Source organism: Myotis davidii, unplaced genomic scaffold, assembly GCF_000327345.1.
Source record: "Myotis davidii unplaced genomic scaffold, ASM32734v1 scaffold452, whole genome shotgun sequence".
NCBI lineage: Eukaryota > Metazoa > Chordata > Mammalia > Chiroptera > Vespertilionidae > Myotis > Myotis davidii.
Window position 1 is genome coordinate 411,215 of NW_006284245.1, and position 15,508 is coordinate 426,722.

General features: G+C 40.9%; 1 protein-coding gene across 1 annotated transcript in view; it reads left to right on the top strand.

Annotated features, from left to right (window-relative positions):
• Positions 1-2: 2 nt before the first annotated feature.
• Positions 3-15,508, top strand: part of PRKDC (protein kinase, DNA-activated, catalytic polypeptide) — a gene marked incomplete at its 5' end in the record, with an annotated part of 202,177 nt that continues 186,671 nt past the window's right edge. The window contains 10 exon segments of the mRNA XM_015568649.1: positions 3-72; positions 1,969-2,045; positions 2,147-2,239; positions 3,845-3,919; positions 4,641-4,749; positions 5,117-5,229; positions 5,314-5,413; positions 9,680-9,735; positions 9,816-9,846; positions 10,896-11,053. Of these exon segments, the coding sequence (XP_015424135.1) occupies positions 3-72; positions 1,969-2,045; positions 2,147-2,239; positions 3,845-3,919; positions 4,641-4,749; positions 5,117-5,229; positions 5,314-5,413; positions 9,680-9,735; positions 9,816-9,846; positions 10,896-11,053 (882 nt within the window).

The following is a 15,508-nucleotide window of genomic DNA, read 5'->3' on the forward strand; positions in this document are numbered from 1 at the left end:
CGTTGGCCAGTCACCAGCTGATTCGGGGCCTGGGGCAGGAGTGCGTGCTGAGCGCCGGGCCCGCCGTGCTGGGTGGGTACCGTGGGACGCCCGGTGCCGGGGCGGGGGTGATGCCAGGGTTCCGCGTCTCTCACGCTGTGTTTTGAAGTCCACCGCTGTGGGTGGCTGTGGGTCCTCATACATTCGGTAGCTATGTATAAAAAGCCATTAGGCAAATGCTTTTAAAACGAAAGTTGGTGAAAATGCCCTAAATTTGCCAACCATTGCTATCAAAGTGGGGAGAAAGAACGAGAGTCAAGTGTTTTCTTTCACCGTAATTTGGCCTACACTCACCAGTTTCCAGTTACAGTTGTTGTACCTACTTTTTGAGGAACATTACAGAAGTAAAACTGAAAAGTCATGCTGTTCTTTTAACTTTTTAGCAATGCCTGGATGAGAAGGTATTTTTTGTAGTAAAATTGCTTTTTTAAAGCACTTAAAAAACACATCACTGCTTGGAAACGTCTATGATATCCCTTAAAAAAAAAGCAGAACTTCTCTTTGGTGTGTCTTCTTAATTAAAAGGTAGGTGAGATTCTCTTCCTAAGAGGTCGTTGCTAAATGTAGTGAAGAAATAGCCCTAACCAGTTTGGCTCAGTGGATAGAGCATCGGCCTTCGGACTGAAGGGTCCCAGGTTCGATTCTGGTCAAGGGCATGTACCTTGGTTGTGGGCATATCCCCAGTAGGAGATGTGCAGGAGGCAGCTGATCGATGTTTCTCTCTCATCAATGTTTCTAACTCTCTATTCTTCTTCCTTCTTCTCTGTAAAAAATCAATAACGTATATTTTTAAAAAATAAATGTAGTGGAGAAATAAACAATACCTTAAACAAGATGCTACAATAGTATCTGTATATTGTCAAGGATATATTAATGGGGAAAAATTTAACAACTATCAGAATTATGTAAAAAATCTTCCAAGTTTACTTCGAATATTCAATGCATGTCCTTTCACTTGAGAGATTATAGAGCAGTGCATTCGTATTCTATCGCTGCTTAAAGCAACGCAGCTTTGTTAATATTACAGTTCTGTAATCAGGAGCCAACACGGGTCTCGCCGAGCTGAAGCAAAGGTACCAGGCTGAGCCACTTCACATTTTGAAGGCTCTTGGGGAGAATTCGTTTTATTTTTCATTCAGGTTTTTTTCCCCTTAATATATATTTTATTTTCCTTAATATATTTTTTATTTTCAGAGAGGAAGGGAGAGAGAGAAACATCAATGATGAGAGAGAATCATTGATCGGCTGCCTCCTGCATGGCCCCCACTGGGGACTGAGCCGGAAACCCACCCCCTCATGTGCCCTTGACTGGAATCGAACCTGGGACCCTTCTGTCTGCAGGCGGACGCTCAATCCACTGAGCCAAACCAGCGAGGGCTCATTCAGGTTTTTAAGCCAAATTCAGGTCCTTGCCATTGTAGTCCCGAGGTCCCTTTTTTCTTGTTGACATTATTTGCTTCTAGAAGCCACCCACATCTCTTCTGTCTCTGGCCCCCTCCCTCCACCTTTACAGCCAGTAGTAGGGGGTCAAGTAACTCTCATGCTAGGAATCTCTCCTGCTCTTCTGTCTTCCCATGTCTACGCTTCCTCCCTCCACGGCTGGAGGCTCTCTCATGTGATTACATTGGGTCCAGCAGGTAATCCAGGATTATGTCCCCATTTCAGGGTCGGCTGATTAACACCCTTAAATCCATTTGCAACCTTAATTTCCTTTCCCGTGTAAAGTTAGTAAATTTACAGGTGTGACATAGCCACCCATCCCGGTGGAATATCTAGAATTTTGTTGTCCTTGCCTACATGCACCAGCCTTAGGTCAGCATATTACAACTTAAGAAGGTGGATTCAGAACCAGGCAATCCCTTTAGGATGGGTTGATGGAGTGCTGCTTGGTAGCTCTCTTACCTCTTTTTTTTTTTTTTTTTTGTCCAGCATTACAGACTTCCTTAGTCTTTTCCAAAGATTTTGGTTTGCTTGTGTTTGTTCGGAAATCACTTAGCATTGATGAAGTAAGTTGAACATTTTCTTTTTTTTTCTTGCATATTCCTTTATGTTGAAGTGACTCTTAATCTTGCTCATATTACTACAATGTGTATTTCTTTTTTTATAGTTTCGTGATTGTCGAGAAGAAATCCTAAAATTTTTATGTATTTTCTTAGAAAAAATTGGTCAGAAGATCTCACCTTATTCTCTTGATATTAAGGTAAGGAGGAGAAAACATAGTTTTACCAATATTCATTTTAATTTATGGTGTAAGTTCAACTTGGGTTTTTATTTAATTTCTGTCTTTTTATTTCTGCTTGATTGTGTTAGAAATAAAGTGGACTATTCTTTTTTTTAGATTTAATAAGCTAAGGCCATTGTCAAAAACTATTTGATAACTTATTTTTTTTTACATAGGATCAGTAATGCTTTTATAAAAAGTCAAAGTAAGTTGTATTTTTGAATTGTGCGGAGATTTCAGAACACTTTAAAAAACAATTTTAAAGAATTTTTCCCAAGGGTAAGATTCATATTTCTTTTTTTTAAAATCTAGTTTCTTTTTAAAAAAAATATTTTACTGATTTTTTTACAGAGAGGAAAGGAAAGAGATAGATAGTTAGAAACATCAATGAGAGAGAAATATCGATCAGCTGCCTCCTGCACACCCTCTACTGGGGATGTGCCTGCAACCAAGGTACATGCCTTCGACTGGAATCAAACCCGGGACCCTTCAGTCCGCAGGCCGATGCTCTATCCATTGAGCCAAACCAGTTGGGGCGATTCATATTTCTTATATTTCATGTTCTCTTTGACAACAGTCTGAAAAATTTGCCTGTTTTATGCCCCCCATTCTCTTTCAAAATGCTTTCCCTAAGGTTTCCTCATAACTTACTAAGGAACTAGTACTCATAAATTAAGTTGTTGATTATTAGACTTATTTATGCTTTCAACAAGTGCCGCATCTTGAAGTAAGTTGTTTTTATTTGTCCAAATTTGCTTCTTGTTCTTGGATGCTCAGTGCACTCCCATAGTGGGAGCACTGCTTGGCTGACCAGTATGAGTGGAGCTCCCACAATGGGCCGATCCCCGCTGGTCACCCCCCCAACCCCCAGTGCTTGAATCCCATGCTTTGGGCCTCTAGTAAATTATAAGTAGCTCTAATATAGAAAATGGCTTTAATGATTTATCAGTCTTTTTTTTTTTTTTTTTAGCAGATTTTGATTTTATTCTCTTTTGACTTCTAATCTTTCTCGATTGAAATCTTAATATTTAAAAACATTGTCTTAAGGGTAGGAGTGACATTTATAGAGTACTTCATAGTTTACAAAGTTCTTTAATGTGTAGTTTGCCCCTTAATATTTAGCAAATCTTTGTTATACTTCATCTCTCTAGTGTACAAGTTAAGAAACTCACCCCAGTCTTGGCACTAGGTTGCCTCCTTCCAAAGCTCCTGCTGCTTTCATTGCACTGCACTGTGGAGTCCCAGCCATTCTTCTCTGAATTGCTTTAGTTACCTTTTTTGTTTTTCATTCTTTCTTTCTTGATATATGGCAACAAGTGCTGTGGGAAATACAGAAAGAGGAATAACTTTAACTTTTTTCTTTTTATCCTGCTGGGTCCCCATCGATTTTGTTATTTTGGTTATTAATACTACTCCCGTCGCATATTGCATCAGTGTTTTCAGTAATTTTAATTCTGTATATTTATATACTCTGATGTTATTTTTAATAATAAATTGTGTTATGGCACATATTGGTATTACTCTTCTCAGAGACGTAGTTTTAGATCTTACTGACTTTTTGGTATGTCTCCTTTTAAAACCTAGAATACTTGTACCAGTGTTTATACAAAAGATAAAGCTGCTAAATGTAAGATTCCAGCCCTTGAACTTCTGATTAAGGTAATTTTATATTTCTAAATGCATGCATTCTATATTAAACATATAACTTAAAAAACTGAAAATTGGAATTTTGGGTTAGAGATATTGGAGGATAGGCTCGAATGACATTTCTGTGTGGATAAAATGCACGTTCCCCAGTCATCACCCAACAATACTTTGGTATTTTGTTCTCAGTCTCTTCTGGGTAGCAAAAGCAGTATTTGGGGCTTTGAGGAGAATGAAGGGGAAAATAACTAAGACATTTACTGCTCCTCCACTACTTTCATTATCCTTTCTCTTAAAATTACTGAGAGTTGCCAAAATATATCTCATTGTATCTCTGAGTTTTTTCCTAGAACCTTACCATGAGAATGGGTCTGTATATTGTATTTCAGTAGTCATTGGAACTCTCTCTCACTTGTATCTCTCTCTTAGATGGATCTCTCTATTTTAGAATTCCTTCGGGTCTTGTTGGTCCTTAAGTGCCTCCAAGAGGATGGTTTTAGTTATGTTCCTGGTTTCTTGGAAAGTAAAATTAAGTTTACACCCTATTCCCCTTTGTAACTCCCCTACATTCTTATATCGCCACCTTAGCCCCTACCTATCAAATAGTCTGAGAGACCAAACGTAAGTCCCCTAGAGACACATGATTCTGGAACTTTGCTGTATACATACTTACTTAGGTAGTTGATGCCTTTTCATTATTTTCCTCTTGAGCCAATGCTTATTTGTATTTTTTTAGTTACTTCAGACTTTGAGAAGTTCTAGACTCATGGATGAATTTAGAGTTGGGGAATTATTTAGCAAATTCTATGGAGAACTTGCATTGAAAACAAAAATACCAGATACAGGTGAGATGCATTTCAATGTTATTTTAAAATATTTTAACAAGGTAACATTAAAAATTATTAGTATAAAACTTAGGTTTGTCTATGTCAAGGTACTTACGTGTTTTATAGGTGAATCCTTTTTTGCTCAAAATAAACCAAAATGGAAACCTACAAAAACAACATGTAAAGACTTCTGCTTATAAAAATTTTAATCTTTATAAAATGATTTATTTAAATATAAATCTCACAACACGTTAAATGTAATTTGTTTATGATATTAGATTTGCATAAAACTTAATCAGAAAATATTCTAGTACATAAAACTAGATTTTTGTTATTTATCTAAATGTTATTTTTGATCTTTATTTACCTAATATTATTTTTTCAGTTTTAGAAAAAATATATGAGTTCTTAGGAGTATTAGGGGAAGTTCATCCTAGTGAGATGATAAATAATTCAGAAAAACTGTTCCGGGCTTTTCTGGGCGAGCTTAAGACCCAGGTATGTAAACTTTATGATATTCTGCTTCCATAGATTTGGTTGTATTTTTTTTTTAATGGTATCTTCTTAAAACTTTCCTTTTAGATGACATCAACAGTAAGAGAGCCCAAACTACCTGTCGTAGCAGGATGTTTGAAGGGATTGTCATCACTTATGTGCAACTTCACTAAATCCATGGAAGAAGGTATTGCTTGACTTCACTTGATTCTTTATTCAAAAATTGTAGGTCTAAAATAAATTGCCCATTTATTTTTTGAACTTTTAAAACAATTTTGGATTCACATGCAGTTGTGAAAAATAATACAGAGAGATTATATTCTTCACCCAGTTTGGCTAGTGACATAGTATAATGGCACAACCAACATAATTGACTTTGAAAAAAATCTACCGACCTTATTCAGGTTTCACTAGTTTTATGTGTTTATACTTTTATATCTGGATTTAGGTCTGTGCAGTTTTATCATGTGTAGATTATCATGTGTATCACCCCCATAGTCAAGATACTAACCAGTCCATCACCACAAGGATCCTTCCTGCTAACCTTTTATAGCCACATTCACCTCTCTTTCTTCCCCCTTCCTACTGTAACCACATCTGATCTATCTTCATCTTGAATTTTGTTATTTCAAGGTTATATAAATGCACTCATGATATGTAACTTTTTGTGGCTGGCTTATTTCACTTAATATAATGTCTTCAAGGTTCATCCATGTTGTAATATGTGTCACAATTTCCTTTTTAATGCTAATATTCAATTTTATGAGTATATACACTACATTTTTTAACCTATTTATACATCAGTGGACACTGGGATTGCTATTACACTTTAACTATCTATATGTATATAAAAGCCAAAGTGACTGTTATGACCAAGCGACCAGAAACACGGAACAACCTGTCAACCAGTCACTATGACATGCACTGACCACCAGGGGAAAGACGCTCAATGCAGAAGCTCCCCCCTGGTGGTCAGTGTGCTCCCACAACCAACCTCCTGCAGCCGGCCAACCTCTTGGGGTGCCTCCCCCGGCTGGCCCAGATCGCCAGCCAGGCTGAGGGGCCCCACCTGTGCACGAATTTGTGCACCGGGCCTCTAGTCCTACATAATAAAAGGTTAATACGCAAATAGAACAAACGGTGGAACAACCAGTCGCTATGACACAATGCAGGAGCAGCCCCCTGGTGGTCAGTGTGCTCCCATAAGGGGAGCGCTGTTCAGCCAGAACCTGGGCTCACGGCTGGCGAGCGCAGCGGCAGTGGTGGGAGCCTCTCCCACCTCCACAGCAATGCTAGGGATGTCCGACTGACAGCGCTAAGCTGCAGTTGGATATCCCCCATGGGCTTCCGGACTGTGAGAGAGCATAGGCTGGGCTGAGGGACCCCCCCCAAGTGCACAAATATCATGCACTGGGCCTCTTGTTGTGAATAATGCTGCTGGAAAATGGGTGTGCAGATATCTGTTGGAGAACCTGCTTTCATTTTTAAAATATTTTTTTATTGATTTCAGAGAGAAAGGGAGAGGGAGTGATAGATAGAAACACTAATGATGAGAGAAAATTATTGATCAGCTGCCTCCTGCACAGCCTTCACTGGGGATCGAGCCCAAAACCTGGGCATGTGCCCTAACCAATGATCGAACTGTGACCTCCTGGTTCATAGGTCGACCCTCAACCAATGAGCCTCGCTGGCTGGGCATGGATATTTTTTCATTGATTTCTAGAAGGAGAGTAGAAGGGAGGGCATAGGGGGAGAGAGAGAGAGAAAGAAGCATTCATGTGAGAGAGACACATTGATTGTTTGCCTCCTGCACATACCCTGGCTGAGGGTGGGATTTGAACCTGGAATCCAGGTATATGGCCTTAACCAGAAATCGAACCCGTGACCCTCTGGTGTGTAGGCTGACGCCCTAACCACTGAGCTGCATTTGCCAAGGCAAGATTTCATTCTTTTTTTATGACTATTCCGTTGTGTGTCTGTACCATCTCTATTTTATTCATTAGTCTATCGATGGCTGGTTAGGTTGTTTCCATATCTTGGCTATTGTAAGTAATGCTGCAGTGAAGATAGTGATATACAGTGTATATGCCTTTATGAAATTGTGTTCTGAGTTTCTTTGGATAAATACTCCTAGGATGTCCTTGGCTTCCCCAATGCCCTTGCCAAGCGCTGGAGCTCAAAGGGAGCAGGACCATGTAAATTAGTTTGCCTGCCTTTTAAGGGGGACTGCCTGGTTTTTAAGCTGGGTGGGATGGGAAAGGACAAGATTTCAGGCAAAAACCTGGAACCTATGGAACATCCAAGCTTAGATGTTTACTGTGCAGTTGCATGTGTAAAACCGGATCTTGCGCCGAAACCGGTTTGGCTCAGTGGATAGAGCGTCGGCCTGCGGACTGAAGGATCCCAGGTTCGATTCCGGTCAAGGGCATGTACCTGGGTTGCGGGCACATCCCCAGTAGGAGATGTGCAGGAGGCGGCTGATCGATGTTTCTCTCTCATCGATGTTTCTAACTCTCTATCTCTCTCCCTTCCTCTCTGTAAAAAAATCAATAAAATATATTTAAAAAACACACACACACACACAAAAACCGGATCTTGCAAGAGAAATTAGACTTCAAGGTACAAATTCGGAAGTCTTCAATATAGAGATAATATGTAAAGCTGTGAGTGTGAGCAAGATTAGCTAGAGAGAAAGAGCAGAGAGACTAAGGCAAGGGTATAAGGAGAATCTGGACGAGGGAGTGTGGTACTGCCTGACTCTGGGAGGGGTCTGAATGCAAAGAAACCAGAGTGGCAGAGTGGGTCCATCTCAACAAGGGCCGCTTCAGTTGAGTGTGCTCAGAGAGGAAGCAGTCCATGGGAAAGGAGAGATGGGCACAGGAGAGTGGACAGGGGAAGCAATGCCTGGGAGAAGGCATGGAGGCTGAGGAGGCGTTCATTCCCACTGCTGAGCACTCAGGCCCTTGAATCGCTGGGCTCCACTATGTTCACAAAGCTCACTCATTCTAGACCAAAAGTGCCTGCTGCCCTGTGTCTGCACACTTCTGTGTACACTGTCACTTTCTATTGAATGACCTTTTTCCCAACTAGTGTGCCTGTTCTTTTAGGTCCAACTCAGGTGCTACTTTGCCTATAAAGCCTGTCTTGAATACTCACTGCTGGAAGAAATCTTTCCTTGTTTTGTATGCCAAAGTAGCTTTTTTTGTATGTCTTTCATGGCGTTATCCTCCAAACATGCCAGTGTTTTTCTCTGACCCCTTCACCCTCTATCACATCTGGGCTGTGTTTTCAAATATATCAATCCTGGCAATCAGAGCCCACAATTCTTGAGCCTTTACTGTTTTCAATTCACTGTTACAGGAGCACTCAGTGATGAATAAAGCATGATTTCTGCACAGCTGCAGTGACCACTCTTGGGAGATAGTTATACAAGTAACTGAGATGTCAATCAGGCCAGGATTTAGAGCTCGGGTGGGCAAACTTTGACTCGAGAGCCACAATGGGTTCTTAAACTGGACCGGAGAGCCGAAACAAAAGCATGGATGGAGTGCTTTGTGTGAGCTAATATAAATTCAAAGTAAACATCATTACGTAAAAGGGTACGGTCTTTTTTTTCAATAGTTTTATTCATTTCAAACGATCCGGCCCGCGGGCCGTAGTTTGCCCACGGCTGATTTAGAGCCTCGGAGTATAATTGGTTGCCTGTTTTATCTCCCCTTTTAGATGGTATGTTTACTAAGGTCAAAGATCATATTTTTATTATTGTAATTCCCATAATTAGTTGGCTTTTACTATGTGTAGAATAAATGCTTGGGAACATTGGCAAAATAATAATGTGTTTGGCCTTTTTTAATTCTCCAAACATCTCTAAAATAAAATATATAGCCCTGGCCGGCTTGGCTCAGTGGATAGAGCGTCAGCCTGTGGACTGAAGGGTCCCAGGTTCGATTCCGGCCAAGGGCACATGCCTGGGTTGCGGGCTCAATCTCCAGTGGGGTGCGTGCAGGAGGCAGCCAATCAATGATTCTCTCTCATCATTGATGTTTCTACCTCTCTCTCCTTCTCCCTTCCTCTCTGAAACCAATAAAGAAATATATTAAAAAAATAAATAAATAAAATAAAATATATAGTGCCCCTTTTTACAGATAAGAACACTGAGGCTCAGAGATTATCTAACAGTTTGTAAGTAAGTTGAAATATAAACTTATGTCTTTATTATTCCAGGTTTTCTTCTTACTTTACTGAAATAACAGTTGTGCAGCAGTAATAATAATTTGCAGCTCTCTAGCTGAATTTAATGCTAGAAGTTGATATTCCTGAATTTACAAGAGACTGTTGGGGTTAATATAGATGTCAAGCTGTCTGAAATAAAGTTGTTACTTGTAAAGTCATTTGTGCGGTTTGTCAGATGATAATGTTATGATTTATAACAGGACTTCTTTTCTTTCCCCAGATCCCCAGACTTCAAGGGAGATTTTTGATTTTGCATCAAAGGCAATTCATCCTCAGGTAAATTAATATTATTTGAATTCTTTTACAGTTGAGACTTGTGATTGTCAAACATTGATGGTAATTTTTTTTTTTAATAGATTGATCTGAAGAGATATGCAGTGCCCTTAGGTAAGATTCTATATTTAATGAAGTAGAATAATTTGTTATTAAATTAATGTCTTTAGTAAACTTTTACTTAAACTACAAATGAAAGTAAATGTGGCTCTAGGGCTGATGCCTGGATGCCCTGAGCCTGAGGCTGACATGCCATAAGCAGTTGGTCTAAGGCAGTGGTTCTCAACCTGTGGGTCGCGACCCCTTTGGCGGTCAAACGACCCTTTCACAGGGGTCGCCTAAGACCATCCTGCATATCAGATATTTACATTACGATTCGTAACAGTAGCAACATGACAGTTATGAAGTAGCCACGAAAATAATTTTATGGTTGGGTCACAACATGAGGAACTGTATTTAAAGGGCCAGAAGGTTGAGAACCACTGGTCTAAGGGAAAAGAGGAGAGGAGAGAAGAGGGGAGGGCAGAGAAGGAGAAGGTAACGTAGGTTAGGAGTGGAGAAGGAGGCGAGGTTTGGGGGAACTTTGTGTTTAGCACACATTTTGGTTGAGATGGTCACACCTAGATTATATGATTTAGAAAAAATTACTTTAGAGCATAATTTAGGGGACAGATGGTTGTTTCTGAGCTTTGGGCAGGGGTCCTCAAACTTTTTAAACGGGGCCAGTTCACTGTCCGTCGGACCGTTGGAGGGCCGGACTATAGTTTAAAAAAAAACTATGAACAAATTCCTATGTACACTGCACATATCTTATTTTGAAGTAAAAAAAAACAAAACGGGAACAAATACAATATTTGTATTTGCACGTGGCCCGCGGGCTGTAGTTTGAGGACCCCTGGCTTTGGGGGTAATTGGCGAAATCATGGACCTGTTGATTCAAGTGGAGGATAGTGGCATTTGAACTCTGATCAAGACCGTGGGACATTATTGTGCAGTGATACCGGGTCTTCATGAATAGTTTTAATTTTGACATGTACTGAAGCCTTCTTTGTTGTTTGTTGTGCATTTTGTGGTCCTATTTTTTTTTGTCTTTTTTGTTTTGTTTTGTTTTTATTTATTTTTGTGTGGTCCTATTTTAAATACAATGATATTTGCATTTGCAGCTGGCTTATGCTTATTTACCCTGCACGCATCTCAATTTAGCACCTGCCTTCTGGACAACTACGTTTCTTTATTTGAAGTAATGTCAAAGTGGTGCAGCCACACAAACGTAGAATTGAAAAAAGCTGCACATTCAGCTCTGGACTCTTTTCTGAAACAGGTACTAAAAGTTAACTAACATTTAAAACTGTTTTTTCCATGCAAACAAAGTACATTCCAATCCTGTGCATAACACATTTGAATAATTAAGTACAAATTGATTCATTAGCTTCTGTAGTATTTAAAGGAAAAAAGCTTGGTTATTAATCAGTTGTCTGGATAGCAGCAGGATTGAAAGAAAGCTAGGAAGATACTAGATGTGACCAGGGCCTCAGAGTCAAGAGTCTTCAGAAGTGGTAATGAGGAGGGGAAGGAAAGAATGGCTAGGATGTCTGGCCTTCTTTGAGCCAGAGAGATCCAGGTGGGGTTGAGGAAACACATCTCCCTAGAGTTGAGCTGTTAAATAGGGTGCTTGTGTTTGTGTTACTTCAAGAACAGGGAGAGCCCATTTGCTCTAGGGTGTTTCCCGCCTACTGATTTCAGAGAGAGGGAGAGATAGAAACATCCACAAGGGAGAAACATTGATCAGCTATCTCCTGCATGCCCCCTACCAGGGATTGAACCCACAACCCAGGCATGTGTCCTGACCGGGAATTGAACCAGCAACCTCCTGGTTGGTTTGATGTTCAGCCACTGAGCCATACCAGCTGGGCTGGCGTTTTCCATCTAGATAGAATGTGGTTGAGCCTGCAAGTTTGGAAACATGTCTCAGTTGGCTAAAGAGAATGTGCTTGGGCTTGTGGTTTAGAGCAGCGATTGCCAACCTTTCGGACCTCACGGACCAGCAGTGGTCCGCGGACCACCGATTGGCGACTGCTGGTTTAGAGCATCTGAAGGTGTCTGGAAATACCTGCTATTCAGCCTGGCTGTTAGGGAATTAGATTTCTTAGGTTGGCTTTGAAGGAAAAGTGAAGGGTCACAATAAAAGTTTTGTTTGGAGCAATGTTATAAGTGGTAGTTAAATTTGAATGTTATAAGTAGTAGTTAAATTCACATGAAGGCCAATTTGAACTTTGACACAGATAGTTTTCCATTGTTGGGATATATCATGGTTTGTTTATGGACATTATATGGTTTCCAGTTTGGAGCTATTTTAAATGAAATAGCGAAGAACATTTGTGACCAAGTATTTTTGTGGACATATGTTTTCATTTCTCTTGAGCAAAAACCTAGAAATGGAATTGCTGTGTCACGTGGTTTTTCTTATAAACTTTATAAGAAACTGCTGAACTCTTCTCTTCTCCAAGCCGGTTGCACTGTTCTACATTCTCACCAGCAATGCAGGATAGTTTCAGTCGCCCCACATCCTTATAAACATCTGGTATTGTAGGTCTTTTTAATTTTAGCCCTTTTTAAAAAAATTTTATTGTTCAGGGTATTACACATGTCTTCCATTTTTTCCCCTTTGCTCCACCCCAGGCCTTCACCGCACTATTGTCCGTGTCCATGGGCCATGCATATCTTATATAATAAAAGGGTAATGTGCAAATTGACTGAATGGCGCAACGACCGGTCACTATGATGTGCACGACCACCAGGGGGCAGACGCTCAATGCAGGAGCTGTCCCGTCAGTCCACGGCCCACAGCCCCTCCCCATGGCCGACTCCACCCCAATCGGCCCCCGGCCCCTTCCCCCGGCCAGCTCCACCCCCGATTGGCTCCCTGCCACAAGCCTGGCAGCTGGCTGGCAAACGCAGTGGTGGTGGTGGTGGGAGCCTCTCCTGCCTCCCCAACAGTGCCTAAGGATGTTGGACTAAGGCTTAGGCCCCTCCCCCTGGCCAACCCTGCCCTCAATGGGCCCCCACCATCCCAATTGGTCTGCAGCCCCTCCCCCCCCTGCTGGGCCCACCCCTGACTGCCCCCCCACCCCAATAGGTGGTGGGGCCGGCTGGACCCCTGCCCCAGCCACGGACCCTCAATTGGCCCCTCCACACCCCATTCAGGGGTGGGGCCAGATGGCCCACCATCCATAACCCCTCCCCACGACTCCCCTGCCCCCAGTTGGCTCCCCAACCCTAATTGGGGGCAGGGCCCACCAGCCAATCACCCACCGTCTACTCCTCCTGACAGGCCTAGCTCCAATCGACCTCACCTATGCATGAATTTGTGCACTGGGCCTCTAGTATATTAATAAATGATGTGCGTTTATCATTTTTAAATGTTTTTTTTAATTTTTACTATTTTTTTCTTGAAATCTATTTTGTGTGCTATAAGTATGGCTACCCTACATTTCTCTGGATGCAATTTGCTTGGAATATCAGCTTCTACCCCTTCACTTTGAGTCTGTGTCTTTGGAGCTGAGATGAGTCTCTTGAAGGCAGCATATAGTTGGGTCTTGTTTTAAAAATTCATCCAGCTGCTTTTGGTCTTTTGATTTCCATTTCCATTTAGGTTGGTTATTAATATATGAGGGCTTACTATTACCATTTTATATTTTGTTTTCTGGTTGGTCCATTATTTCTTTTACCTTGTGTTTTTGTGTGTTGTTTTAGTTTGGTGGTTTCTATAATGTTTTTCTTCACTTCCTTCTTTTTAGTGTTTCATGTCTGAGCTCTGCATTTCTGTTTTGTGGTTACCATAAGGATGGTTTAAAATACGAATTTGAGGAGGGGAGGGGAGGAAAGCGTGGAGCTGCCAGAGGCCTCTTCCAGGCTTAGATGTCCAGCCTAGGCCATCGGAGCAGACTTCACAGGATTGAGTCAGAGCTCAAGCTTGTCATGGTAACGTTCATTTGGCTGAAAGCCAGTTTTTAGAATCTTTGTACAAATGACCAAAGCCATTTACTTGTTCAGGAAAAGGTGAGATAAATATATTTCTTTCAAAGTGAAAAAAGGTATATATTTCAGTTTGAAAACATAGTCCTGTTTCTTCTGATAGCATGTTATCTTCATTTGCCTATACCGGTTCCACCAGTACCTCATCCTATTTATATTTGCATTAGCACAAATTATCTTTTTTTATATTGTGTGTTTGTGAAGAAATTGAAGTAGCTATAGTTGTTTTCATGGCTTTTTCCCCCTTTAAACTTTATATTATAATTATATGTTTAGTACCCTCTTCTGAAATGTAGTTGCATTTTTTCTTATTCTGTCTGTGTGTTTCACTTTACTCAGTTTTATGTACTTTTGTCTCTTTGTTTCAGGTAGAAGAGCCCCTTTCAGCATTTCTTGTAGTGCAGGTCTTTTGGTGGTCAGTTCCCTCAGTTTTCGTTTGAAAGCCTTTATTTCTCCTTCATATCTAATGGATAACTTTGTTGTATGGAGTATTATTGTCTGCCCATTACCATCTTTTGATATTTTGAATGTTTTGTTCTGTTCTCTCCTGTAGAGTTTCTGCTGAAAAATCTGATGATAATCTGTTGGTTTTTCCTTTGTGGGTTACTTCCCCCTCCCCCCCACTGCCTTGAAAATTCTTTCTTTATTATGGACCTTTGACAGTTTTAATACCGTGCATCTTGGAGAGAAGTTCTTTTTGCATTGAGACAGTTAGGTGTTCTGCTGGCTTCCTATGCTGTGTGTTCGGTTTCTTCCCTGGGCTTGGGACGCTCTCATCGATAATTTACTTGAGCGGGCTCTCTGTTTCATTCTTCATCTCCTTTCCTTCTGGGCTACCCAGCATCCTTATGTTGCTCTTCTTAATGGAAGCAGACAGTTCTCGGAGAGTTCTTGCATTTTAAAGATACCTGAGTTATCCTCTTCCATCTGAACAATTTCTATCTTCAAGCTCACTAATTCTTTCTTCCATATGGTCTTCTCTATTTCCAGTGCTTTGTAATACATTCTTCATTTCATTTTAGTTCTTCACTTCCAGAATTTGTTTGGTTCTTTTTTCTAGTTTAAATTTCTTTGTACATTATGACTTTTGTTTATTTATTTTATTCTTGAGCGCATCAAACGGCCTTTCTGAGTGTTCTTGTATGTCATTGAGTCTCTTTAAGATGGCTATTTTGAATTCTCTTATCATTTAGTTCACTATGACTTTGAGTTGGGTTTCTAGAGAATTTCATTTTTTCTGTGATACCTTGTTATCTTGGTTGTTCATGGTACTTGATGGTTTCTCCTGCCAGTGCATTAGAATAGTGAACACTTAATTAGGTACTGTTTTGATTTTAACAATTCAACATGTTGGTAATAAAGGTCTTTCTTTAGTTTTTCAGTAGAGGGTGCAATAGTGCAAGTTTTTGTTTTCTCTAACATGAGCTGCTTGTGCCTCTCAGGTCACAGTAGGTGGGGACATTGCTGTGGTTGTGGGAGTCGCTGCCCGGGTGACTGGTGTGGGTACCCTTGCCGTATTCAGGTTGCCTGTGTCTCAGGGCACCACCATCATTGGGGGGAGGTGGCAGATGAGAGGAGACCGCATTCATTAGCTAATCATGCTGCTACCTGGCTCCTTGTGGCAGCTGGCACTGCTGCACTGTGTGTGGGAGGCTGGAGATGTGTCTGCTGCTGCTGCTACCAGTCTTTCTGGTGGTGAGAGCACCACTGTGCTTGGGGGAGGGAGCCGGATTCTTGGTGC